This window comes from Phycodurus eques, chromosome 13 (assembly GCF_024500275.1).
Source record: "Phycodurus eques isolate BA_2022a chromosome 13, UOR_Pequ_1.1, whole genome shotgun sequence".
Lineage (NCBI taxonomy): Eukaryota > Metazoa > Chordata > Actinopteri > Syngnathiformes > Syngnathidae > Phycodurus > Phycodurus eques.
Window position 1 is genome coordinate 4490435 of NC_084537.1, and position 12019 is coordinate 4502453.

The following is a 12019-nucleotide window of genomic DNA, read 5'->3' on the forward strand; positions in this document are numbered from 1 at the left end:
AAAAGTTCAAAATTCCACATTTTATTTCATTGTATTTACAGCTAGATGTGTTAACTCAGGACAGAGCATCTTTTGTTTGAAGCCACCCACTTTTCAAGTAAGCAAGAGTATTTGAATATGTGACTCATGGGTGTTTCTAGTTGCTCAGGTGTTCCCTTTTAGATTGATTGCTTAAACATTAGTTCATGCTTGTATTTGGCTTTGGGTTTCACCTGTGAAAACTGCATTTGCTGTTAAGCAAGCATGAGGACCAGAGAGCTATCTATGGGAGAAAAGCAAACCATTATGAAGCTGAGAGAAGAGGGAAAATCGATCGGCGCTATTGCACAAACATTGGGCATAGCCAATACAACAATTTGGAATGTCCTGAAAAAGAGAGAAACTACTGGTGTACTTAGCAACAGACATCAAACAGGACATCCAAGGGCATCAACAGCAGTTGATGACAGTGTCATGCTGAGAGCTGTGAAGAACCACCCAAACATAACAGTCAGTGACATCACTGCCAACCTCCACAGGGCAGGGGTGAAGGTATCACAATCCATTGTTTGAATTAGACTACGAGAGAAGAAATATACAGGCCATACCACTAGGGTTGGGCATCGAGAACCGATTAGAACCGGGACTAACATAAGAGACCGGCGCATCATCCACTTGATAACAAACACTGCCGGGATCGTTCAAATAAAAAAAACAAAAAAGTGGCTCCCAGTTTCGATGCCTCTAGTCCGCCGACCCCGAATAACAAAGTGGCGAAACCCAACAAAGAAACGGCGAAAACCAACAAACGCGCACGAAGCCGTGGTTGTGCCCAACGGCAGTGGCGAGCAAAAGTGTTAACTAAGTTAAAATAAATGACCAGTCACATCAGTGCAACACTTGGATTAAGATTATATTGTGCAAAGGTAGCTTTCACGATGTGTAGAAGTCTGACGTGTTCCCTCCTGTTCGGAGCCCCAGCCTACACCACGCGGAACTTCAGTCAAGTCAATTGGGTGAGTTAAATAAAATATGTCTACGCCAACATTGAGGCAGCTAACATGTCAAATGCTGGGCTGCACTCTTGCACTGATGGTTTTTAGTGCTTATTTTAGTCTTCAAACCAACGTCAGAGCTGATGACAGACACAAAATTAAATTACTTTACCATACTGGAAAGGAAGTAGAAAGTCTCATCAAGCTTAACATTGAGCTAAAACTTCACCAAAGGTCAAACTAGCAACTTTACATCACAATAAATTCACAAAACCATTGTCTCGCAGCACCACAAACACTAACCTTGTGTCTCATCGGTGGGTAGGTAAAGGAATCGATATTTTATAGCCTTTGATTCCATGACTTTCATTGTCAAAATTCACCAGTGTCGTGTGTAGTTACTTTTTGTGCCAAAATGCTGAGTTCCGTTCAAAATACAAGGCTACATGCCTAAAACAAGAAGTCAAGTTAAAACTTGCACATATAAACCATTTGACATGGTAAAACAGTCGCAAATAACTATTATAACAATGCTGTATTTAACTTTTAGCTGAAACAATAATTAATTAATATTAAGTCAATTGGGTTAGTTCCACACACATTCCCTTTTAGTTCATAGGTTTGATATTGATATTGGTTATAAAGAATGCTGAATCAAATGTTAATTTTAGTTTATGCTGCAGGCTACAAAGAAAATGGATGTTCATAATTTGGACACCCTCTATTTAAACCATGCCACCTAAAAGAATCTGAATCGTTTAGAACCAGAATCGAAATGAAGAACTGGAATCGGGACAGAAATCGCTCAAATTCAAACGATGCCCAACTCTACATATCTCAAGATGCAAACCACTCATCAGCAAAAAGAATCAGAAGGCCAGATTGGATTTTGAAAAGAAGTACAGAGATGAGCCACAAAAGTTTTGGAACAAAGTTTTATGGACTGATGAGACCAAGATTACCCTCTACCAAAGTAATGGAAAGGCCAAAGTATGGAGAAAGAAAGGATCTGATTATCCAAAACACACAAGCTCATCTGTGAAGCATGGTGGAGGTTATGTTATTGCTTCGGCTTGAATGGCTGCTTCTGGAACAGGCTCACTTGTCTTTATTGATGATGTAACTCATGATAGTAGCAGCAGAATGAATTCTGAAGTCTACAAAACCATTTTGTCTGGCAATTTACATAAAAATGCATCCAAACTAATTGGGAGAAGCTTCATCATGCAACAAGACTATGACCCTAAACACACCGCCAGCACAACAAAGGACTTCATCAGGGGGGAAAAGTGGAAAGTCTTAGACTGGCCAAGTCAATCACCGGACCATAACACAGTAGAACATGCATTTTACCACCTGAAGAGGAGACTTGAGAGAGAAATCCCCAGAAACAAGAACTGAAAGAGGCTGCAGTAAAGGCCTGGAAAAACATTTCAAATTAAGAATGCAAGTCTGGTGAACTCAATGGGTCGCAGACTTGATGCAGTTATTGCAAGTAAGGTTTCCAATACCTTTGATGGATACGAGAGAGAGAAGGGGGGGGGGGGGGGGGTCTCGGGGGACATCTGTGTCCCAAACAATGTTAATTACTGGGAAACATTTTTTTTTATAGGTAGTATTTTGTGTTCAAGGATGGAAAAGGCACCAGTAGCCAGGAATAACCCATTTATTATTTTTCTGTGGTAACAGTCAGTGATCCCCAGCTTGAGAATCTCCAGGAAGGATTGAGGGATCACCTGAAGAAAACCCTTGAATTCTGTCTTTCCCGGTAAGTCCTCTTGATGCATTTTCTACCTAACTTTTCTCATTTGCACATTTTCCTTCTAATTTGCATCACAGTCTTCATTTGTGACTCTCTTTTTGCAATAGAGTTCCTCATGCTCTCAATAGTTCATTTTCTCAACCTATTTTGGACAATTTGGACAGTTGCACCACCAGGTGTCACTCATGTCCATCACTGTTCGTCTCCTACCATGAAGTGTGACCAAGAATGTGTGCCTCCTCTTTGTCCCTCAGGGAGAACCTGGCCAGTGACATTTACCTCATCTCCCAAATGGACAGCGACCAGTACGTGCCAATCGTTACGGTGGCCAACTTGGATCACGTCAAAAAGCTCAGCACAGACATGGAGCTCATCGTGGACATTTTACGCTGTGAGTGTGACACACAGGCACCAGAGGTGGGGGACTGGAGTCACGACTTGACTCGAGTCAGACTTAAGTTTCCAATTTTAGGAGTTGGGACTTGGCGAAAACTTCGACTTGGTAGTCACGAGACTTGACTTAGACTTGCCAAGTCTGAGAGAAATGTTGCCTGTTTGCATTTGAAAATCTCAATAGGCATGTCCCGATCCAACTTTTTCACTTCCGATCCGACACCGGAGACTTATACTGATATCGGGCCGATCCTATTTTAGCAGGACTCATACATAATTTACTGATTTCATAGTATGGGATGTTGGAAAAGTCTTCATCAAGTGATATTACTCAGAGAACAATAATCAGCAACAGTAGGTATGAGGAAAAACTGACCCATTTATTATTAACCAATGGGTTACATAAGTAACTATTGTGCACGTCTTGACCTCTGAGGGGCAGTGTGATTCATGCAATGAGATGGACAAGTAGTAGTAGTCACAGTCAAATATTATTATAACTTGTTTTTCAGAGTTTGAAGTGAGTATTGTTATATTGCCTGTTTGTATGTGTTTATACAGCCTTTGTGTACCAAGATTCTTTCATCAAGCATATTTCTTACCGGCCATAATATTTCATCATTTTACATTTAATTTTATCTTTATTTAACATCCATAAAGTCTGGCCTGGCGGCACAGTGGACGACTGGTTAGAGCGTCAGCCTCACAGTTCTGAGGACCGGGTTCAATCCCCGGTCCCGCCTGTGTGGAGTTTGCATTTTCTCCCCGTGCCTGCGTGGGTTTTCTGCGGGCACTCCGGTTTCCTCCCACATCCCAAAAACATGCATTAATTGGAGACTCTAAATTGCCCGTAGGTGTGAATGTGAGTGCGAATGGTTGTTTGTTTGTATGTGCCCTGCGATTGGCTGGCAACCAGTTCAGGGTGTACCCCGCCTCCTGCCCGATGACAGCTGGGATAGGCTCCAGCACGCCCGCGACCCTAGTGAGGAGAAGCGGCTCAGAAAAAAAGTCTGGCCTCACACAGTCGGCAACAACAGCATTACACCATCTGTGGGATCATACTCCCTGGTGTGTCTGTTTAATTTTTCATCATTGAACACTTTTAAAGGACTTTTAAGCAGCTTGCAGGCTGAAACATCAGGCTGTCGATGTTTCATTTAATTAGTTTTTTTATAGAGTTTGGATTTTGCTGAGTAAAACTGCAGATTGGTGTATTATAACACTATCTTACTGTTTTTAGCTCATACTGTCAAGCCTGTTTTATGTTTGTTGTAGGGCTGTTCAATCTGGCCAAAAAAAAAAATCACTTCATTTTTTCGTATTGTCCGATCTAAATAAAGAAATAGCCAGTTTTAAAGCATCTGGACTGAAAACGAAAGAAGCGAGAGAATAGTGCAACATTTTCTTTTCTTAACAACAATCTTCATAGGAATTAAAACAGTAACCCCAATATATCATACTTACTAAGCAAATAAAATATATACAGAAAAGCATGACAACACTTCACGCAACCATGCAGCAAATTTAGAAAAAAACACTAGTTTGAACTCGAGTATTTTTGAGGGTACAAAATAAACAAAATGCCCCATCGGGATAATGACGATTCCCTGAATTGTAAACATTATCATTCTCCTGTTATGATGTTAACATTATTGCTGCTTTCAAATGTGCATCATCTTTAATGCAGATTAACGAGTTGTGCCATTTTACATTTACCTGAATAATGACACGATTTATTGGCCTCACAGCTAGCAGTGGCTAATGCTACTTGTGCTCGCAACAGAGTGACAGGTTATCCCGACTAATCTTTTTTTAATTTTTTTATTTATTTTTTTTCACCGACAAACAAGCAAGATTTCTGGCTCTGGCACCTTTTTTAACTCCTCAGTATAAAAGACACCTGTCCACAACCTCAAAGTCACACTCCAAACTCCACTATGTCCAAGAGCAAAGAGCTGCCAAAGGACACCAGAAACAAAATTGTAAACCTGCACCAGGCTGGGAAGACTGAATCTGCAATAGGTAAGCAGCTTGGTGTGAAGAAATCAACTTTTAGAAGAAAATGCAAGACATACAAGACCACTGATAATCTCCCTTGATCTGGGGCTGCACCCAAGATCTCACCCTGTGGGGTCAAAATGATCACAAAGGTGGTGAGAAAAATCCAAGAACCACACGGGGCGGACCTAGTGAATGACCTGCAGAGAGCTGGGACCAAAGTAACAAAGGTTACCATCAGTAACACACTACGCCGCCAGGGACTCAAATCCTGCAGTGGCAGACGTGTCCCCCTACTTAAGCCAGTACATGTCCAGGCCCATCTGAAGTTTGCTAGAGAGCATTTGGATGATCCAGAAGAGGATTGGGAGAATGTCATATGGTCAGATGAAACCAAAATATAACTTTTTAGTTAAAAACTCAACTTGTTGTTTGAAGGAGAAATAATTCTCTGTTGCATCCAAATAACACCATACCTGCTGTGAAGCCTGGAGGTAGACTGATCCGTGTAAAGGAAAGAATGAATGGGGCCACAACCTCCTTCCATTAGCAAGGGCATTGAAGATGAAACGTGGCTCTGTCTTTCAGCATGCCAATGATCCCAACCACACCGCCCAGGCAAAAAGGAGTGGCTTTGTAAGAAGCATTTCAAAGTTGTGGTGTGGCCTAGCCAGTCTCCAAGGGCCTCATGTACAAAAGGTATGTACACACAAAAACGTGGCGTACGTTCTTTTTCACGGGAAAGTTCAGATGTATCAAGAGTGAAATGACTATGGAATTGTGTGGTGCCTCACGCCAACTTCATGGCTGGTGTACGCATGTTTCTGCAGCTGTTGGTGCTTTGGCGACACTTAGTCATGCTGGGAAACTTATATAATAAATCTGCACATCAGAGACGCATGAATGGGAAGCCTTGGCCCAATGGTTAAGATCATCGCCTACCACCGTGGGGGACCTAGGTTCAAGACCCCGACTGGACCATCCGCTAACATCCCCTGGACTCACGGCTGTGGTGTCCTTGAGCCAAGACACTGAAACACCCAAATGCTCCCCGGGCGCTTCAGCTGCCCCCTGCTCCAGTGTGTTCCACTAGCATGTGTATGTGTTCACTGTGATGGGTTAAATGCAGAGAACAAATTTTGTGTACATGCATGCATGTTCATGACAATAAAAGGTGATTCTTCTCTTAACAATTAGCACTCATGATTAATTAATGCACACCAACATTTGATTTCAATAATGTAATGGAGACAAGGACTCAGAAATCACTTGTTGACCAGTGTATTTAATGAATCACTGATATTTGTGAGGACGTCTATAAATTGATCAAGGCGATCATTCATGCCGCCTCTTGCCCTTACAATCTTGTAACTCCAGCACAGCACGGGTGAGGACATGGCCATGACACTAAAACACCGGGGGCGGTGGACAAATCCCCCGAACATGTAGCACGTGGCTGCGACTGCGTGTCTTCTCCTTTGTATTAAAATAATAAATTGAGTAATCAAACAGGAGTCAGTTTTTGATATCCTCTTTGATATGCTGATGTGCTTACAAATTTATTACAAATACCATACATACATTTACGCATGAACCTTAAAAAAAAGTTATAAAAATACATGGTATTTACCTTGTGGGGTAATCAGAGTCAACCACATGTGCTCCCACCACCCCTAGAGAACAGTGTCACCCATGATCGCAGCGACTCCCTCCTCAAACGGGGTGAGGCCCTCGGCACCGATTCCTCCGCCTGTTTTGGCCACACTTTTGCGGTGGGCAGCTGTTTTCCGCTTCACCTCCACCTTAATGTCTGACCTTCTTTTTTTAGTTCAGCGTGTGTGCGCTGTTCTGACTCCACAGCATTGACAGCTGCACACACGCTGTCCCATTCACTCTTCTTTTGCTTGTTGTTAACGCCGGAGGACAGCGTGCCAAAGAGGATTTTCCCCTCCACTTCATTGAGCAACTTCACATTCAGAAAAATTATTTTCCTTCATTACCTTGCTCATTTTCCTTTTTTTTCCTGATCATGCAGAAATCGAGATCTCAGGCGCACGGTTCATTTAAATATAAATTTGCATATTTAAATGTGGGGTTGCACAGGCAGGGGCCGGTTACTCCGTGTGCGCTCATTTCCACGTTGATTGGGATGTACGAAGGAAATGTGCTTGGATTCATGCGTATGTACAGATTCATACATCTGGATATTTTTGTACGTACGACGTTTTCTGGATTTGACAGTACACCATGTTACAGTAGGAAATCCACAGAAGTTTTTGTACATGAGCACCCAGATCTCAACCCCATAGAAAGTCTTTGGAGGAAGTTTAAAGTTTGTGTTGCCCAGCGACAGCCCCAAAACATCACTGCTCGAGAAGAGATCTGCATGGAGGAATGGGCCAAAATGCTAGCAACAGTGTGTGAAGACTTACAGAAACGTTTGACCTCTGTCATTGCCAACAATTCTTTAAAAATCAGATGTGATTTTCTGGATTAAAAAAATAATAATAATAAAAAAATAATAATAATTTCATTTTCTTTCATGTGAAGTACACCTACGATGAAAATTACAGGCCTCTCTCATCTTTTTAAGTGGGAGAACTTGCACGTGGCTGACTAAATACTCTGTTTTAGTCACATGCTGTGAATAACGTACTCAGCGTTCCCCTTGGTTCCACATACCACCTACACTGCCGCCTTGTTGATTTGCAGCATAATTAAACGTATCATCCGGTCATCTAGGTCAATTTGTTCTTGCGAGCACTGTTCCACGGTCGCCATTGTTGTTGCTTTGTTCCTTGTTCCGGAAAGGAAAGTAAAAACGGCTACCGGAAATGGCCATAAAATGCAGAGGAAACTCCACTCTGTGGTGTCCTAGCCAATACCAGCCGTAGCGAAACCCCGACTTTGAGGTGAACCGCAGTACATTTTCAAAACAGCGTGGATGGGTTGCACTCGAGTACAAAGTCAAACTGTGTGTGGGATAGCTGCAGTGACGTCAGCACGGTCACCGCCCGTGCGAGTAAAAAGAAACCTTTACTGGCTCCAGGACACACGATTTGTGCATGTATGTTTGTGCATGTGGGTGCTAACATTCACTCGTAAATTGTGATTAAAAATCGAGATCGGATGATATGAAAAGATTTACAATTCTTTTGCCAGATGACCCAGCCCTACCTCAGTCACACATGCGCACACGTACACGCACACACCTGCTTCAATTTTATCTCATATGACTTGTTTCTTCCTTCTTCCTCCAGCTCTGCCTTTGGTCCAGGTAGATGAGAAAGGGGAGAAGGTGCGACCCAATCAGAACCGCTGCATCGTGATCCTCAGAGAGGTCCCCGAGAGCACACCCATTGACGTGAGTCGACCTGCATGGTGTTTTTACAGACATTTTAAGTTCCTGGTTATCAACCAATAAGGATGCTTGTCAGTACTACCTCAGGATATTGTTAACATGTGCACAACAAGTTTTATATCCCTGATCATCCCGCCTCTCAACAGACACGTTTTGCTTCTTTATAGTGTCATCAGTGTCTCAAAATAGTGTCAGTGAAACGTTCATATCAAATAAAACTTTTTGTTGTGCTTTATGTTTTTATATGACAGTGAGAGTACCTTGTAAATGTTGCGTGTGCAAGTTAATTGATGGATGTCCTGCTTCTAGGACATTTTTGTTGCAAATGTAAGCAAAACAATGAGACCAAAAGATGTCTTTTTGTTGTATTCCACAGGAGGTGGAGGCTCTTTTTAGAGGAGACAGCCTACCTAAGTTTATCAACTGTGAATTTGCCTACAACGACAACTGGTTCATCACCTTTGAGTCAGAAGCAGATGCACAACAGGTAGAACAATGTTTGTGTTTACTGACGATGGTTTTCTGAACTGTTCCTGAGCCCACATGGCAATATCCTTTAGACAATGATGTTTTTAATTCAGTGGTTGTTTTTTAATGCAGTGCCGCCTGAGGGCTGGAAGGTCACGAGCATTCAATGTTGGTTTTCGGCCACTTACCTGTCTTGCCGCTGACCTACTCAGATTCTCTGACTTTTTGTACGATATTATGGACCGTAGATGATGAAATCCCTAAATTCCTTACAATTGTACGTTGGGAAATGTTTTTAAACCAGAGCTGCCAAATGTTATGGAATGTCCATATTTTGTTGCGGAAATCACTGAATGTTGACTCGTTATGCCCGTAACACTGATTGCTCCAGATATTGGAGGATATTTCGTGATAGAGTACACTTGTCACATAGATCTGGCTGGAAGCGTGTTTTAGCAGAGTAACTAACTTTGAACAACAAAATAACAGGCTAATTAATACGTTTAACGATATAAATATAAAATAATACACGTCCACACAGGACACTGCGTCTGAACCTGAAATTAATTAGCACGTCACTTCAGAACGTGAGGAGGTTAAAAGTATAATGTTATAATTAATAAATGTAATATAAGATAGCCTTTATTAGTCCCAGAATTGGGAAATTTGTTTCGTTTCAGCGGCAATTGTGGCTATCGGAAATATAAGTGTTATCTAAATAGCATGCAAGAGAAGACCTACAAGAAGTACATTGCACAAAATAGAAACCAAAACTATTGTCAATACATAAACTATCCAATTCAATTTTTCAGCAAAGTTTGTTTGCTAAATAGAGTGCTGCGTTTAAATTTTTTATGTTTGAGATCTGATTAATGTGCTTTAATAGAATTGCCTTTTTTTTTCTTTTTTTTTTTTAGTTACCAGGATTGAAAACAGAATTGCCAAAATATTAATTAAGCCATAGACAGACAAACGCCAAAACTCAGGTACTGGTACTTTGAGCAACCTTTTATACCCAATCATGGTATGGTACTGGTACTTTGAGCAACCTTTTATATATTATACAATAATAATATATATATATATATATATATATATATATATATATATATATATATATATATATATATTGTATAATATATATATATATATATATATATATTGTATAATATATTTAGCAAATAATCATTAACTTAGAATTTTATGGGTGCAACACGTTCCAAAAAACCTGGGACAGGCTCATGCTTACCACTGTGTTACATCACCCTTTCTTTTAACAACATTCAATAAACGTTTGGGAACTGAGGACACTAATTGTTGAAGTTTTGTAGGTGGAATTCTTTCCCATTCTTGCTTGATGTACAGTGTCAACGGTTCAACAGTGCAGGGTCTCTGTTGTCGTATTTTACGCTTCATAATGCGCCACGCATTTTCAATGGGAGACAGGTCTGGACTGCAGGCAGGCCAGTCGAGTACCCGCACTCTTTTACTACAAAGCCACGTTGTTGTAACACGTGCATGCGTCCATGAAAAAGACGTTACTTGGCTAGCAGCATATGGTTCTCCAAAACCTGTATGTACCTTTCAGCGTTAATGGTGCCTTCACAGATGTGTAAGTTACCCATGCCATCACAGATATTGGCTTTTGAACTTTGCGTCCATAACAGTCCGGATGGTTCTTTTCCTCTTTGGCCCGGAGGACACGACGGCCACAATTTCCAAAAACAATTTGAAATGTGGACCACAGAACACTTTTCCACTTTTCATCAGTCCATCTTAGATGCGCTCAGGCCCAGAGAAGCCGGCGGCATTTCTGGGTGTTGTTGATAAATGGCTTTTGCTTTGCGTAGTCGAGTAAAATTGCACTTACAGATGTAGCGCCGAACTGTATTTACTAACATTGGTTTTCTGAAGTGTTCCTGAGCCCATGTGGTGATATCCTTTACACATTGATGTCGGTTTTTGATGTAGCACCGCCTGAGGGATCGAAGGTCACGGGCATTCAATGTTGTTTTTTGGCCTTGCCGCTTACATGCAGTGATTTCTCCAGATTCTCTGAACCTTTTGATGATGATATGGACCGTAGATGATGAAATCCCTAAATTCCTTGCAATTGTACGTTGAGGAAGATTGTCCTTAAACTGTTCGACTATTTTCTCACACACTTGTTCACAAAGAGGTGAACCTCGCCCCATCTTTGCTTGTGAATGAATGAGAAATTCAGGGAAGCTCCTTTTATACCCAATCATGGCACCACCCTGTTCCAAATTAGCCTGTTCACCTGTGGGATGTCCCAATCACGTGTTTGATGAGCATTCCTCAACTTTCTCAGTTTTTTTTGCCACCTGTCCCAGCTTTTTGGAATGTGTTACAGCCATAAAATTCTATGTTAATGATTATTTGGTAAAACTATAAAGTTAATCAGTTTGAACATGAAATAGCTTGTCTTTGTAGTGTATTCAATTAAATATATATTCCTTTTATATTCCTTTTTTTTTCATGCCTTTGGTGTTTGCATGTCTGGATTTAAGATGTTTTGAGTTACGACACAAAGAGTCACGGAATGAATTCATCTGGTATTTCAAGATACCACTGTACTGTGAAGTTAAAATGACAAAACCATTCCTCTTATTTAAGGCATATCAGTACCTCCGTGAAGAGGTGAAAACCTTTCAAGGGAAGCCTATCAAGGTAAGTTATGTTAAAGATAGATTAACTGTATATTCTATTCTATTCTAAAAATCAAGATTCCTAAAAAAAATCATTTATAAATGTAAATTTAAACAAATGTACACTTATATCTGTATATAAAATTGGTGCTAGTTTGTGATGGTGTATTTGCTGTCGCGCAGGCAAGAATAAAGGCGAAGGCAATCGCTCTGAACACTTTCATGCCAAAGAACGGTTACCGGCCAGTGGAGGTGAATCCGTACGCTCAGCAGCGCTATACCACGTCCTACTACATCCCGCCTGTGTACAGCCCACAGCAGCAGTTCCCCCTGTACAGCCTCATTACGCCCCAGGCCTGGTCGGCCACACACAGCTTCATAGACCCCACGCTGG

The 12019-nt window shown here is 41.2% G+C and overlaps 1 protein-coding gene across 5 annotated transcripts in view; it reads left to right on the top strand.

The window, feature by feature from the left end:
• larp4b (La ribonucleoprotein 4B) overlaps nucleotides 1-12019 on the top strand; it is a 61489-nt gene that overhangs the window by 41648 nt on the left and 7822 nt on the right. For 4 of the 5 annotated variants that reach the window (XM_061694853.1, XM_061694855.1, XM_061694857.1 and 1 more), the window contains 6 exons: nucleotides 2664-2742; nucleotides 2991-3127; nucleotides 8388-8491; nucleotides 8865-8975; nucleotides 11594-11647; nucleotides 11809-12018. In XM_061694853.1, coding sequence (XP_061550837.1) covers nucleotides 2664-2742; nucleotides 2991-3127; nucleotides 8388-8491; nucleotides 8865-8975; nucleotides 11594-11647; nucleotides 11809-12018 — 695 coding nt within the window. The remainder of the gene's footprint in view (nucleotides 1-2663; nucleotides 2743-2990; nucleotides 3128-8387; nucleotides 8492-8864; nucleotides 8976-11593; nucleotides 11648-11808; nucleotide 12019) is intronic. The other variant, XM_061694856.1, reaches the window with a different exon arrangement.